Source organism: Bradysia coprophila (assembly GCF_014529535.1).
Source record: "Bradysia coprophila strain Holo2 chromosome IV unlocalized genomic scaffold, BU_Bcop_v1 contig_5, whole genome shotgun sequence".
Taxonomy (NCBI): domain Eukaryota; kingdom Metazoa; phylum Arthropoda; class Insecta; order Diptera; family Sciaridae; genus Bradysia; species Bradysia coprophila.
Genome location: NW_023503374.1, coordinates 5,250,175 through 5,265,940, shown reverse-complemented (window position 1 = coordinate 5,265,940; position 15,766 = coordinate 5,250,175). Strand labels below are relative to the sequence as shown.

Genomic DNA, 15,766 nt, shown 5'->3' with positions numbered 1-15,766 from the left:
GTCAAACTTTGAATAATTACAGGGCATACTACACACGTTCCAAAGTTCAGGAAATAACAGGAACAATTTCCACAATCTATACATATCCCAAGTCGAATTGGTATAAGCAAATTGTAGCTTCGGGTGTTTTTCCATTTTACTAAGGTACCATTAAAGTAGGTTGCTTCTAGTACACCTTAGATAGATAACACTGGGTCTGTTGCACAGCATAAGGTCTCAGCTAAACGGCGTAAGTATGTAGAGGCCTTTATTACTGGCACAAACCTTTTATGTTTATAAAGTATCATCAAGAGCAACGGGCGAAACTACTGAATTTTGGTGATAATGCGGATTATGATTTAGGTTCCCACATTACTAGAATTAATTTTCGACCATAAATTTAAATTCTACTACTTTTGCGTTTTAGAAAAGCTAAAAATGAGGCTATCGATTCAGATGCGCCACCTATCATTATATAAATCTAAGAGTGATATACGTACACTACCAAGTTGAATATTCGTAGTACCTGTGTTGGTAACACTGATTTTGAGCGAGTTAAATTAAAGTATATAAACACTGAAGGTATCGCAGACCCTCAGGGAATAGCAAGAAATACCAAAGTATATAAACACTGAAGGTATCTCAGACCCTCAGGGAATAACAATAAATACGGATCCCGACTTTCGCGTGAATATAAGATTTATTATGTTGCATCTCTGATGTTTATTGGCGTAATAATGTTGTCAGAACTGCGTTGCTCAGCATAAAATTTTCGTTATGAAAATTATTTCACCCGAAAGTGTTTTTGCGGATCTGCAATACCATCAGTGTTTACATACTTTGAGTTAAATGTCAAAATATTATGAACGGGGCTGCATCCCTTCGTCGTCTTATATGCACAATTTCACATCTCACTAGCTCAAAATCAGGGTGACCAACACATAAAATTCCAACCCACGTTTTTCTTCTACCATGTCGTATCGAATGTTCCATTTCGTGTTCACTTTTGCAATTTTTATATGCGATGCTGTGGGGACAAAGTTGTTCGAAATGTTTTCGAAATTCGAACTGGCACACCCTACATATCTCTTATTACTCTCATTCACCATCCACCATGACAATTATGCTAATGTTTAGCTAAACCACGCCTCTTTTTTATTGTTTAAAGAGTAAAAGGAGTGCAAACGGAGCGTAAACGGCGTAAGAGGAAATCAAGCATTAAAACTGTAAGAGGTCGCTTAATATGTTAATAATGACAATACCTTGACCTTCATGGTGACCATCTTAGATGCTTAATTCTTAGTCAGTATTTATATAACTTTGTATGCACGCCCATATTGCGAATGATGGAATGAACATAATTTGATTGTTGTCATGTGACATTACCGAAATTTTTTAATTTCCAACATTTCCAAGAATAGTACATTGAATGACAAGGGGCTAAAGTAAAAAAATGCAGCCCTGTGAGAAAGTTGATGCCCGCGCCGAAGGCAAGGGCTGTATTTTTTGCCTTTGCCCCGTGTCGTTCATTTTTATACCAACATTGAAAGTTGATACTTACAGCAAATTTTGTCGACAAAATTGACATTTTCGATGTTGGTATAAAAAACGAGGTTGTAAACTTGCGGAACGGCAGAGTATACAGCATGGTAGATTGGTAGAGTCATAGTGGTAATGTTATCATGAATATTAATTTACTGAAGATCCAGCGTAGTTATTCCAAGCTTAAATATTTATGAATGAAATGCTAGAAAAGAAAAGAAAGACTTCAAAAACAGACATAGCTTCCATTTATAGCCTTGGTTAGAAAAACATCACAAATAATGAACAGTTGGAATTTCTTATTTCTTTCCTTCGCCAAACAAAAAGTTTCTCATGCGTGCGAATAACAGTTTTTCTCCACGTCACCAACACATCAATTTGTTTTTCATGCTTCGGGGCCGAAAATGAGGGCAATTTTTCGAATTTTCTCGGGTTTCCGGCCCTCTGCATGAAAACTCACATGTGCACCTGTTTGGGACGGTTGATTTAATGTACTTTCGCTTGTAGACCTCACTTCGTTCGGCCTACAATCCGCGAAATTGCCTAAAATCAATCGTCCAAAACAGGTACACAAATGACTAATGCCATTTTTCAAAATAACAATAACAAGGTGACAATTCGGGAAAACAAGAGGGTAGACAATTTTGATTTTCTCCCCTGAACTGTCATCAGACGAAGCGTCAACAAAAAGTCATTTTCTCACAGTCTTCGGAGAGGAGAAAATGAGGTTGTTCACGCTGCATGCATGTTTAAAATAAAACAAAAAAAATCAAATTTGCCGCGTTCGAAGAAAGAAAAAGGCTACCAGACGAGAAAATCTATTGCCTATTTTTTCATTTTGACAGTGATGTATACAAAAAACAGCTGATGATGAAGTACTTGTAAGATGCAAATATGTGCACAAGTATAGTCTCAACAAAAGTTAAAAAATATTTTATAAAATGTTAGCAATACGTCTCACAGCAAGACGGTGTATTCATTCAACAAGACATTGTTACTATAACTTTAAGTTAAGTGAAGTGCAAACGGAGAAAGTTCTAAGCGTCGTAAACAGTAGTACTGTGGAAGATTTAACCGAACGGTAAACGATTTCTTATCAGAATTTTCGCCGGTCCAAAATGGTTACACTGTTTCTCATGTATAAGATTCGGTCTTTCCAAGACAAGAGCCAACAAACTACACTTTGGTCGACAACAAATAAGTAGAAGTGTGACCAGCATTGACGAACTATTTACCATCGGCGGTTTCAGCGAGAATGTTTTGCATCGATTTTGTAAAAAGATATTGTATGGTGGAGACTCTGCAGACATTAATGACGACGGTATGTACTGACCTTCATTGAACGGCTAGCGAACCATTACAAAATTGAACCCTCTAGGCACCATAACAGCACCAAGGATTCTCTCGCACACCACCCCTAAGATATCAGACAATGTGATTAGCCAAATTAAGTCATTCACTGCGATTCAGTGTGGACTGACCGGACTGGCTTGGTGTACATTTGTATTAACTCCGAATGCACTGACAAATATCACCCATTGGGAATGGAGGCCATTGCCACAATCGAAACTAAGTCTTCATCTAATGGCCAGTTTCATTTCGAATGCTCTAAAAGCGGTTCCGCAGTCAGACTTTTATGTATTTGAAAATCCGGTTGCCACCAATGTCGGATCTTCGCAAAAAGTTAACCTTAACGTTCAATTATCAAACATGATTGGAATGGCATCGGTTTTAGTTGCGCAACGCAGCACTCTGCTGACCGTTGTTGATGAGGAAATCAACGATGAGAGTATCAATAATGTGGCCTATTTGAGAAAGTACTTGTACGCACGGTGAGTGTGAACCAATGTTTGATTTTTAAAGATAAGTGGCATGTCTGCGATCGATTTTTCATGAGGCCAGTGATACCATTACGGATTCTTTACGATATATAACTGCAGAATACTCAAGGTATATGATCGTCACTGACGATTCGTCAGTGAATCTTGTACTTCGTTTGATTTACCATAGAATGGGACACTGGCCTTCGCTTACTTTTGTCATCGTTATCCACACCAAATGACTGGGCGTTTCTACAAGTAAATTTACTTTCAGTTTGTTTAAGCTATACGTTGGAACGGAACAGATTTCGTCAAATAACTATGTCGACACTTTACTTCGCTGGAGTCAAACTTCCACCGTATTGAATGAAGATGTGCAAACGTTGGTGCAAGTCGAAGATGATCTCAAATCAAGTTATGCCTCATCCGAAAGTCAGGTGAAGGAGTTGTTAAGTTGCACATTGCTGACTGGTCTGGCTTTCCTACGACTAAACGTCTTAAAATGCCCAAAAAGTTATGAAGCATTGAAGGAAAGGTCCAAAAAGAAAATTAAATTGGCTGAAAATCCACCGAAATTGGTTTAGATTATAGAAATTAAACGGATCGTTGAAATATTGAAAATCGTTTTTTTATTCGACCTGTCATTGACACACACACCGAGCCTTATGTTCGCTATCATCGTTATCTTCAGTTTTATTTCGCAGTGCGTTCACAAACTTTCTGGCATTCTCCCTAGTGTAAAGAACATCAGTTCGAACCGCATACTTTTGGCCTTTCCTTACAACACTGCCCTCATGAAATATCCGATGCTCGAATACTAAGACCATACCAGTTACTGGTTTCACTGGCACACATTTCGTTTCATCATCTCTATCCAGAAAATTGGTTTCGCCACCCACAAACTTATCATTCAAGTAAATTTGTATGGTGATTAGAGTCTCTGCCGAATTATCCGGACGACAGTATGAACCGTCGTAGTGAGGCTTGAATTTGTCTCCCGGTTCGTAACGTAAAAATCTGAGGCGCTCGTTGATAGCCACCACTTTCTCATTCATAAATTCTGTCGGAATGTACGGTGATATTCGTTGGAAAAGTCTCTGAACAAATGCTTCGTCATCAATTAGCACTCGTGAACTGTCTCGAAAACCTTTGATTCGCATTTCTCGTCCGCCGCCGATATTCACCAAGGCTTCCGTGTAGCCACACTCTTCGGATAATTTAATTAAAGCGTCACACTCGTCACGACTAAAAACATTGTACAGAAGAAAGGCCAGCTTTCCATCAGCCGATATCGGTTTCAGGTTCACATTTTTCTTCTTGATTTTGGATGGATCGAAATTCGGTCGTAATGCCGATGTCAATTGCTTTGATGTGAAAGATGAAGAACTAGCAGTCATATTGCATCGTTCAATGTATCACTTGTAGTGAGAGAACACCCAATTCAACTTTTCAACAATGAATAAACCAGAATTCCGTTGTATACGAACTTTATGTTGTTAAACAGCAGTTGCTTGTCGCTATATTACGTGTTAACCAGTCCGCAAATAGAGTTTGCGTCTTCTGACCGGTATGTACTGTATACGTACTATCATGTCCCTACGTTAGTGAAGGGCCGTGACGCAAGTCCGTTCACACTGAAAAATTTGACAAAAAAATTTTTCCGCAGGACTGAGGAACATATATACACGAACTTTTTGACTTTTCCCCCTTTGCTCCTACTACCCCAAAGTATTTTATTCGTAATCTGGGCGTCCATACGAGTTCAACGAGCTATCACACGCCTCATAAGGTTAAAATTTGGCCGACATATTAAATTTCAAAACTTGGAAATTTGCAGAAATTTGTATGAAGAAATTCATTTTCATACATTTTGAAATTGATGAATTTTACCAACCTTTGTCACTTTGTCACTCTGTCACTTTGTCACTCTGTCACTTTGTCACTCTGTTAACCGAAACTTTTGAATTTACCGGCGGATTTGGCTGAAATTTTCAGGGTATGTTAAGGACGTAATTCTAAGAAACTAATTTGAATTTTTTTTTTTTATAAAAGCTTATAATTTCGGAGTTATGAGAGTGTTAAGCTATTGAGCTATGGAACCTATAACTCGGAAAATATGGCAGATAGAAAGTTCGTTTAAAAGACAAATTTATAGAGTTTCAGATTTCATTCGACACGTGTCTCATGGTTTTCCTAAAAAGTCGAGGAAAATTTTTATAATTGTGAAATATATTCCTTTAATGAATGGAATTCAAACGGAAGAAAGCCGAATCATCTGCCACTTTTTGAAGCAAACTTTTTTATTATAATTTTCTTCCTAAAATTTTTCTGGTAAGATTTTTGTTGATAAAACTTTCGCGTACTTTGCTCATCAGCTGCCATTTGTGACGCATATCTTTTTGCGTGTAGAATCTGTAAGCGTCACCTACACCGATAACGATATCAGTTCGAACTGTCTTTTGACATTACCAAACGGGAAAAAAAAGAATTTTCAAAATCGTATGCGTTTTACTCAAGTTATCGTGCAGACAGACGGACAGACGGACATTTTTTTTCACTGATTTGGCATCTCTAGACAACCACAACCACAATAGGTTTCCCCTTACTCAGGGAGTCCAATTCGACGTGTTATAAACGTATGCGTAAACCTATAAGACCCCAGTACTTCGTACGGGTCTAAACACCCCGGCAGAAATGCTGCTGATATGCAAACGTTAATCACATTCGTCGATGATTTTTTATGAGCCTCATGACAATAATTTCTGACTGTACCAATGATAGCTACAATATCATAGTGTACCCTTTACCATGTAAAAGTGATAAAATCGTCAAAGTTTGTCATTTCCTGAATGACTAAACCGGACTAAACTTTCTTATATTCTTTTGACGTTGACTCAAAAGCTGTTCTTGATAGAATGAGTTATCATTGATTTATGCACTCAATACGAAAATCGTAAACCTTCCAAAGTTATTGTACCCTTCATCCCCAATGACGAATGAAACGTACTAGAAACGTTGGCATGCCTCTATAAGAGTGACACATGTAATATGAACAGGTCAAAAAAATGCGCCAAAATGTAAAGTGACAGATCAGCCAGTGTTACCAACATAATGTCAAACGATTGTGTCGGAATGTCGCATATGTCGCATTTTTGTTGGTGTAAAAACGCTCGCCAGATTCGCCTCAGTACGCTTTGCATTGGCATTCTGCGCCATTTCTGTCCTTCATAGACAATTTCGTGTAATTTTATTACATTTGCAAAGTACAAAATGAATATTAAAATTGATATTAGCGTGTGCCGGGTGTGTTTGAAAAGCGGTGACGGAAAGTCGCTGTTCAGCGATCAGGATGCCGATAAATTGGGTGATAAATTCAAATACGTTACGCAGACAAAGGTAAAAAATGTTGTAGAATTATCATGAAAATGCCTGGCTCATACATTCATCTCATGAAATCTATGTAGTGATCGTAGGTAGACCGCAACCAGCTACTACAAATCAATTTCGATTTGTAAACATTATTTGTGAAGTTTCCTTAATTTTGTGTTTGTTATTTACATTTTAGTTGATTAAAGGTGATGGACTGCCCGAAAGACTGTGCGTGCAATGTGTGCGTCGGCTGAAATTGGCTTTTGAATTTCGGAAACAAAGTGAATCTTCAGCGGCACAATTGAGAAGTTTTATCACGAAAGTAAACAAACAATTCACTCAAGTGGCAACGGTTAGAGAAAATGACAACGATGAGGAGGTTGATATGGACGATTATTTGTTCGACGGTGAATTCGGAGAACAATCACAAGATGAATCGAGTGACGTGCAAACGTCGACGCCCAAGCTGAAGGAGTTGAACGTTGTGGAAATCACGCACAATGTGCAGAAAATTAAAGCTGAACATGTGGAAACGGAAACCATCGAAGAGATCATATTCGAGAACAACGAAGACGAGATCGTCGACAGTAATAACAGTAACGAGGAAGTCGAACAAATGGAAGAGGTGATCTTGGACAATGAAGTGTATGAAGAGGAACATTTACTTGACGAAGTATACCTCGAGGAGCAGGTACGCCGCTACAATCAGACAGTCAATTTATTTCGTTGATTCGTAACGCGAATCTATTCACAGGAAGAGGCGTTCGGCAGTAGTCCACCGAAGAAACGAGTGAAAAAGGAGTACATGACGTTGCACTACTGTAAACGGTGTAACAAGGACTTCAGTACGAAAACTAATCTACTGCGTCACATACAAACTCACGACGGTGTAAAACCGTACGTATGCAAAATCTGTGGTGCTGGTTTCACGCAAAACGGATCTCTGAAGCAGCACATATTCATACACACTGGCGAGGTAATTAGTCTTATCGGAAACAAAGAGACAAATTTCGAAAACTAATTTTTGCCTCCACAGCGACCGTACACCTGCAACATTTGTAACCGTGGCTTCACTCAAAGTAAATCGTTGGTCTTTCACATGAGACGACACACGTACGTATTATCTTCGTCCATTAATTTCTATTTTCCATTTCAAAAATGTCCTTCTAACAGCGGTGAGAAACCATTTTCCTGCAACCAATGCGGAGACACCTTCCGTCAGAGAGATGGCTTGAAACGGCACGAGCTGATCAAACACAATCCGGATGCTGTTATGAAGTTTTCGTGTGAAGTTTGCAAGAAGGAACTGCTGTCGCGGTACTCATACCGAAAGCATGTGGAAAAACACTACAGCGGCAACAAAAAGGACTTCAAATGCGATAGTTGCGAAAAAAAATTCTCGAGCAAGGCGTCGCTGAAGAGTCATATCTGTCAGTTCATTGACGGCGAGAAAGCATTCAAATGCACCGAATGTGATGCTGACTTCAGTACGAAAATGCAATTAACGGACCACATCAAAACCCATGAAGACATCAAACCGATGTCCTGTGAAAAGTGTGACTTGCTGTTCGAGGATAAGCAGGAGTATTGCAATCACATCAAATTGCACAATCAGCCTGTGAAGAAGTTCAAATGCAATCAGTGTTCGAAGGCATTTTTAATCAAGTAAGTTGCTTAGCTCTCCACACTCTCGACCGACGGAAATTGACCATTTGATATTTTACAGGAGCAATTTGCTGCAACACTTGAAGAACCACGAACGTATACTCGATTCGATTCACCAATGCGACGATTGCGATATGGGTTTCGATTCGGTGCGAGCGTTACGTCTGCATCGGTCCAATCAACACAACGAAATCATTGACAATTTGTATGACTGCGAGATTTGTGATACGAAATTCATCAATTCGGCTGATCTGAACGCTCACATTGCGGCTGAACATGATGCCATTTTGGAGAAATGTTCTCTGTGCGACGAAGAGTTCACGTCGCAAAGACTATTCGAACAACATAAGGTTGAACATAATATGGAATGATTGTAAGCAGATCGGTGGTTGCTGGATGATGCTAAAATTGGAGATCATGTTGTACATAAAAGTTTGAATTACACGAAAATTGACGAAGTTTCATTGCATTACATCGACAAATCCTGTTGGCCTCTAAGGAGGTGGAGTGTGAGTCTTTGCAGAAAATTTCTGGGAGTAAAAAAATGTTTTCTTAGATCCAGCACTCTTCACCATCGGATTTCAAGGTTAGTAAAAAAGAAGGTGACATGGAACCATATATTAGGGTTTATACAACGTCGTGTAATCTGACACATATTCTCTCGTTTGTAATATGGCGTTCGCATCTGCAGCGGTTTCACGTACGCCTGAGGAAAGCTTTCCATGCATCCATGAAAACGTTCCTCAAAACCTTTGCAGATTGTGTAAAGTTATGTAATCGGCACAGGTTTTTCCAAGTGGATTAAGTTGTGAGTCACAAACCAATTTTTCCTTTCAAAAAAAGATTTTGGTTCAGATAAATAATCAAAAACGAATATTTTTTATCGCCTTAATGTAGGCTACAAATTTTCAAGGAGTTCATTGCTTTTAAGAGCGCTCACCCCTTGGCAATTTTCTAGCCTACATTTGTGTGCAAAAATATTCGTTTTTTGATGATTTATCTAAACCAAAATCTTTTTTTGAAAAAGTAAAACCATTAAAGCATGCAAAAATGTGTTATTTTTAAGAGAAAAATTGGTTTGTGGATGATAACTTATTCCACTTTGAGAAACCTTTGCAAATGTGTAAATTTATATGTTTTGCAAAGGTTTCTCCAAATGGGTTAAGCTATCTACAACAAACCAATTTTTCCCTTAAAAGTACCACATTTGTGCATGCTTTAATGGTTTTTCTTTTTCAAAAAAAGATTTTGGTTCAGAGAAATCATCAAAAAACCAATATTTTTGCGCACAAATGTAGGCTACAAAATTACCAAGGGGCGAGCGCTCTTAAGGAAATCGATTTCTGACTAGTTTTTAAGGCTAATCGACACAACGCTAAATTGTAGCCTAAATTTGTGCGAAAAATAATAAATTTTCGATGACAACTTCGTGTTCGCTCCGCATCCTTTCTGGAAAAAGTGGGACCATCGTTTTGTGTCAAGAAGTGGTGGCTTTCAGCAACAATGAGAAATACTTGTGGTTATCATTAAAAATATGTCATTTTTTCGCACAAATTTAGGCTTCAATTTAGCGTTGTGTCGATTCGTCCCTTATAAGGGAAATGGCAGTGTTTGATTGGATTGCTTATTCTCCATTTTTCCATTCATAAATTGTTGACAGCAGACTCTGACAAAACTTAAATTTAACTCCAATGGTACCGAGTTTACAAGAATTTAACAAAAATTCCAAGAATTCAATTATTCTTCTATTGCTCAAAAAATAGATTGTACTAGCAGTATTGATAGAGACGCCCTTTATGTCTGTTACAAGGTAATTTCAGCTGTCAAAACGTCCATAACCAAAAAATTATAGTTTCCGAAATGCTCACTAAAGCGTTGATGTTATGGCCTGGCCCGCACTGGCCATACTGGGCGATCGGGCGAAGCCCGATGCGCCTTTCAAATTTGGCACCTTTTTCGTATATTGGCGCCTCTTTGAGTTGCGTTTTTGTTATACGAGCCCGATGCGCCTTTTGGTAGCCAGTTCGGCCCTGGTTATGGCTCTGTATAAGCTCTCGTTTCTTTTGGGATTGTCTAGTATTGGGAAGAGAGTGGACCATGAAGACGTCACTTATTTTTAGGAACCGGGACCAACAAAATAGTTATGTCACACGAAATAGCTTTCGTAAAAGTAAATTGAATTTTCACAGTGAAAATTGTTAATAACATCCCAAATATAGGACTTTTCAAATTCCTTGAACAGAAATCAAGTAGAGGGGAAGTAGTGACGAAATGTATGTGCAAGAAACACTTGAATTAGTATCCCAAATTATAGCAACGTTTTATTGATCTAGAAATAACTTACAAAATCCTTAAAACATGCATGACTTTCCCAGGCCATATCTTTTGAACATGGATCATTGCCGACCGACGGAAATCAGAAGTACTTGAATGTAGCTTTCGAATGACACCACTTTTATGAAAATAAATTGGAAATGGCCAGCGAAAATGGCCTCAAAGTTGATAAATTTTCTGGGACACCAAGAACCATAATGGGAAATTATATTCGACCAATATTTTTTGATCGACGACCATTGGAATTTTTCCTTTTACAAATATTTTAATTCTCGCTACCGTTATTATCATCAAATTGGTACCAATTAGATGGAAATATTGGTAAATGGAATTATTTTTAACGCTCAACCCAAAACTAATAACGTTCGATTATTACCATCTGATACCGACTCCTCCAAAAAGAAGTTTCCGAGTAAAAATAAAAGTCACAAAGGTTCAAAGGTTCGTGAGACGTCTCTTTACGAACCTTTGAGACTTTTATTTTTACTCGGGTCTTCCATGAAATATCGGTAATGAGCCATACTTACTACAACAGAAGAATTTTTTCAAAAAAAATTTGTATTTTCGGAGATATTCGACTTTGAAGGTTTTTATATGAATGGCTTTTCCGGTCGGAAATAGTATTTTTCGTACCAAGACAGGAAATGACGATTTTTTCAGCACCAGTCCTAAGTTTTCCTGTGCTGAAAAAATCCATTTCCTGTCGAGGTACGAACAACGTTTTGTGCATCGGACAACTGAAATAGACAAAACACATCAATTTACTTGAAAACATACACACTTCACATTCACCATATTAAATTTAATCAATCGTATAGTCATAGAAAAATGCATGTAATTCTTTTCCCGCACTATAAATCGTAAAGAAATGAAGTTTTTTCCCGCACGATATATAGTTCGGGAAAAACTGACATTTCTTAATGAAAAATCATGGCAAAATAGGTCGTATTTCAATTGTCGGATGCACAAAACGATTTTCCATTTTCCGGAAAAAGACTTTGTTCCACAACTGTTTATGGCAAACAATATGAAATAAAGAAAATTTCTTAATAACGTAAATCGCACGGAATTACATATCGACCTGCACTATAAAGTACTATTTCAATTCACGAAACATCACTGCAAGCAAATTGTCGATCAATTAAATGAACCAGTTTGTACAATTTAATGAATTTAATTTTAACCAACAAGAATATCCCACGGTTTAAAACGAGGTTTAAAATGAAAGTCTCAAAAGTTCAAAATGGATATCAAGGTCCTAACACGACTTGTAGGAGTTTCAGTTTTCACTAGGGTCGCGTAATTTCATTTCTGTTTTTCTTCGACGGTTGCATAATATGGATAAATTGATTCTTCACATAGTTTCGGAGGCCGTTCAGAAGGCGGCGGACAATTGAGTGTATCATTCTGACCAGAAATATCTGTTTGCATTGTGTTTCTGGTGATCAAATTTGATGGTTTGTCGGTAAGCCTACAAAATGATAAAAGAAAATTGTTTTATTGCGTGCAATGCGAAACTATGGGGCCCTATAAACTATAATTGTACCCACTTATCAATGAAGCGGCGCATCAATGAAAGTGTAGGCAAGAATCAAAATTTCACGATAATAGTAAAATTTATTGCGGCAATAAAACTTTAATACGATTACGAATACTGATTTAGTCTATCAAGTCTGTTTACAATAGAAAATCCGGTTTAAATTAGCTTGGATTTGTTGTTTTGCTTGCTCCGATCAAGGCTTAAATTAGAGCTTATCTGAAAACCTAACAGCTGTGAAAAGCCGGATCATTCCCCTACAAGAATATTGACAGAAATAAACGACAAGCTCTGACTAATACGGTCTTATAAGCAAAATAACATGTTTAAAAATGAAGTAATAGATTTAGTAGTAAAATCTATTGTAAAAACTTAGATCAAATGAAGTACTAGATTAGATAGTAAAACTGTTGATATGCTTTCCGACTGTGAAAGGTTAAACTAGTTGATTTTGATCGAATTCATATTTATTCATACTTACGTATTATGATCAACACCGTAACTTAATGCATGTCTGGGTTCCTTCAACATTTTGGATTGCTGATTACTTTTTGAAAAAGGATTGTGTCCCATCAAACAGAATGCGATTACCATTCCAAGTAAAACACTCAGTAAAAGGAATACGACTGCCAGAGTGATCGTCAATGCTTTACTACTTTCGGACAACCAAACCGCACTCGTGTGATCTTGTCTTTTAGTATACGATATGCAGTCTAATGGGGATACACTAGTGCTCGTTTTTCGCATCAAACAATACGAATATGTGACATCGGTCTTTAAATCAGTTATCGGAATGGACCAAGCATTACTCCGCCTAAGACAATTTATCCCTTTGCCATCTTCAATCTCACCAGTGTTTTCCTTTTCACTAAACCGAATTACAACCAATGAATTTACATCCTGTTCGGTTTCGATATTCAAATTTGTCTCTCCATATTCGTTTTCGATAATGGTCATGTAACCAATCGGTCGTTCAATTGATACAGTGTCTGATATTGCCAGATCATTAGGACTAGAACTTAGACATTCTATCATGAAATTTGTATCAGGAGAAGTGGTGGTTGTTGTAGTAGTTGTTGTTGTGGTGGTAGTCGTAGTTGTTGTGGTAGATGTAGATGATGTTGTAGTTGTAGGCATTTCACAAGTATCAAAGCAATCCGACTCCAAGATGTTGGATATCCTACAATGGGTTGGTGAGGCACAATCGAAACCGATGAAATTCTCTTGATATTGTTCGATGAATAATCGAAATGCCATCAAGTCACAAACACAATTCCAACTATTTCCATCAATGTTTATGGTTTTAATGTTAGGTAGGGTCATACTGAACACTCCATAGGTGACAGTAGTTAATGCGTTTCCACTTAAGTCCAATTCCTCTATCGTTTCGCTGATCGGATCAAATGAGTTGTCTTCAATCGAATTTATTTGGCACGATGACAAATCAAGGCGTCTTACGTTTTTTAAACCGATGAAAGTCGATTTCTTAATTGAACTGGCTAAGTTGTATCTGATTTTCACGTATTCCAAATTCGATAGAACGGCTGAGCCGGTTAAACCATTAATATTCAATTCTGGATTAGTTCTTAGTGTTTGCTCGAATGTAAATTCCTGCAGTTCAGTGAGACTATCCAAAACTCCTGGTTCGATCCTACTGACACCCATAGCTGAATTGATATTAATTACCTCCAACGCATCTAAACCACTAAAGGTTCCATTTACAAACAACGGCAATTCAAAATTTAGGAATGTAAGTCTCTGTACTCTTCGGAAAGCCTCTGCATTGAATGCATCAGCTGATATACTTCGGACTTCATTTAAATGAACCTCCAGTGCAGCTACTTTCACATCAGCGTTAAACCAAAACGAGTCAATCGTGCTATTGGGATATGATAGTGTCCGGAGTCTCAATGTTAATTGATCGTGACAAGCTTCTCTCTAGAAAAAGATTTGTTAACATTAACAAACATTAACAATGACAGTGTCGTCGCTTATGACTGATGCAAGGGATTAAGTGAGGAGTTAGTTAGGCTGTCACAGAAGGAAACGATTTCATATCTCTTTCATCATTTTTCTACGCGTTCATAAAATTAACCTCACATGGATGTTAAAAAACGAAAGAAATAGTTGTGGTAATGTCGTGAGTGGTAGTTTTCGAGCTATCTGGTTCAACAACCTTTAAAAAATACCAATTCAGATAAAGAGCCATCAACAATGTCACCAAAGGAAAAGTAAAAGCATCTTCTCTAAAACAAATTTACCAGATAAAAGCTCAAAAGTAACAGAAAGTGGATGCTGAACAATGGTCATCTAATATGGTAACGTTCCCGTTACATTGGAAAATTGATTAAAAAGTTTAAAGGCATTTTCTTACCTGAGCATATAAGTTTTCAATTGGTTCGTGAATGCTGTCTGCATTCATATTTATGCAATAGATCAAACAACTATCACCATTCCAGTAACAGGCTGCATTTGTTTCGCTAATTTTTAAAAGGAAAATTATGACCGGTACAACAAGGTCACTTGTTACCATCTGCATTTTCCGGAACATGAGACTCGAAAAGAAAACGAAAAATTTATAAAAACAGTTTTTCTACTGCACGATATTTGTACAACGTGATGCGACGTGATCTGTAGGAAATGTCAATACTATACTGAGTAAATCAAGTGAATCCTCAAATCTTATCTAATTAAAATTTTGAAACAATCTTTGTTGTTATAACAATAATAACCGTTGTTATACCCTAGTGAAAAATAAAAAACAAAGTCTGATAATTTCGAGACACGTGTACAACACACGTCTGACAATAAGATAAAATTTGCGATTTGAGTTATTTCAACTTTCGAAACTTTGTACTTTTACTCGGGTGTACTCTCTCATTCAATAATATACAATTAGAGATGACCATTATCTGTTACGGCTATAAACGTGAAGTGCTTATTTATTGCTGATCAAAGCTGACACAAAACAGTAAATTACTAGTAGTATACGTTTACCAGCTATCAACCACACTGTTTTCTGCATTCCTACTTTCTAGCATCGAAGCTAAAGGCCAAGTTCGTCAAATAGAGGTATAATATTAATCAAATTGTTTTCGTTTCGTTTTTTGAATGCCAGCAGCGCACTTCAAGCAGAAGTGATCAATATGAAAAATACTATTCATACCACGGACTAAAAGTCTTTTTTAGCGTGTGAAAAGTTTCCAGACAGAGCCAAAGGCGAGTCCTAGGTACGAAATGTACTATTACAGTGTTTTACAGTTGTGTGACACACTGTCAAGTTTCCAGACACTATTTAGTGTACCACTCATGCTTGAAGTCCGTTGATTAGAAAGAAAAGCTAACTAGGCTGACCCATTATTGGCTGAGAAATAGTACATTTCGTACCTAGGACTGAAAGTCTTTTTTAGCGTGTGGTGTGAGAGGTTTCCAGACAGAGCCGAAGGTGAGGCCTGGAATTGAATACGCTAAAAAAGACTTTGGTACGAATAGTATTTTTCCGTATACGTGAGAGTGTATT

General features: G+C 37.5%; 3 protein-coding genes across 4 annotated transcripts; 2 read left to right on the top strand and 1 right to left on the bottom strand.

Annotated features, from left to right (window-relative positions):
* Window positions 1–2,374: 2,374 nt before the first annotated feature.
* LOC119071769 lies at window positions 2,375–3,962 on the top strand. 2 transcript variants are annotated; one of them, XM_037176819.1, is made up of 4 exons: window positions 2,375–2,602; window positions 2,667–2,842; window positions 2,900–3,353; window positions 3,616–3,962. In XM_037176819.1, the coding sequence occupies exons 1-4, from the start codon at window positions 2,463–2,465 to the stop codon at window positions 3,923–3,925; spliced, it is 1,080 nt and encodes a 359-aa protein (XP_037032714.1). In that variant the 5' UTR covers window positions 2,375–2,462; the 3' UTR covers window positions 3,926–3,962. The 2 variants fall into 2 exon arrangements, with proteins under 2 accessions (XP_037032714.1, XP_037032713.1); XM_037176818.1 differs by having other exon boundaries at window positions 2,380–2,605; window positions 2,670–2,842.
* Window positions 3,963–6,496: 2,534 nt separating this feature from the next.
* Window positions 6,497–8,839, top strand: LOC119071738 (gastrula zinc finger protein XlCGF57.1-like). The gene is made up of 6 exons (XM_037176769.1): window positions 6,497–6,737; window positions 6,907–7,401; window positions 7,465–7,686; window positions 7,747–7,823; window positions 7,884–8,375; window positions 8,437–8,839. The coding sequence occupies exons 1-6, from the start codon at window positions 6,612–6,614 to the stop codon at window positions 8,744–8,746; spliced, it is 1,722 nt and encodes a 573-aa protein (XP_037032664.1). The 5' UTR covers window positions 6,497–6,611; the 3' UTR covers window positions 8,747–8,839.
* A 3,105-nt stretch (window positions 8,840–11,944) lies between these two features.
* LOC119071740 (protein phosphatase 1 regulatory subunit 29-like) lies at window positions 11,945–14,929 on the bottom strand. The gene is made up of 3 exons (XM_037176772.1): window positions 14,621–14,929; window positions 12,728–14,184; window positions 11,945–12,180 (listed from the first exon to the last, which is right to left on the bottom strand). Exons 1-3 carry the CDS (start codon window positions 14,795–14,797, stop codon window positions 12,015–12,017), a joined length of 1,800 nt encoding a protein of 599 aa, XP_037032667.1. The 5' UTR covers window positions 14,798–14,929; the 3' UTR covers window positions 11,945–12,014.
* Between the last annotated feature and the right edge of the window lie 837 nt (window positions 14,930–15,766).

Coding starts and splice junctions, on each gene's coding strand:
- LOC119071769 (XM_037176819.1), top strand. CDS start 2,463: ATGTTAGCAATACGTCTCACAGCAAGACGGTGTATTCATTCAACAAGA. Junction 2,603..2,666: donor GTGGAAGATTTAACCGAACG/GTAAACGATTTC, acceptor CTCATGTATAAG/ATTCGGTCTTTCCAAGACAA. Junction 2,843..2,899: donor TGCAGACATTAATGACGACG/GTATGTACTGAC, acceptor TGAACCCTCTAG/GCACCATAACAGCACCAAGG.
- LOC119071738 (XM_037176769.1), top strand. CDS start 6,612: ATGAATATTAAAATTGATATTAGCGTGTGCCGGGTGTGTTTGAAAAGC. Junction 7,687..7,746: donor TATTCATACACACTGGCGAG/GTAATTAGTCTT, acceptor TTGCCTCCACAG/CGACCGTACACCTGCAACAT. Junction 7,824..7,883: donor TTTCACATGAGACGACACAC/GTACGTATTATC, acceptor TCCTTCTAACAG/CGGTGAGAAACCATTTTCCT.
- LOC119071740 (XM_037176772.1), bottom strand. CDS start 14,797: ATGTTCCGGAAAATGCAGATGGTAACAAGTGACCTTGTTGTACCGGTC. Junction 14,185..14,620: donor TTGAAAACTTATATGCTCAG/GTAAGAAAATGC, acceptor ATCTTTTTCTAG/AGAGAAGCTTGTCACGATCA. Junction 12,181..12,727: donor TACGGTGTTGATCATAATAC/GTAAGTATGAAT, acceptor ATCATTTTGTAG/GCTTACCGACAAACCATCAA.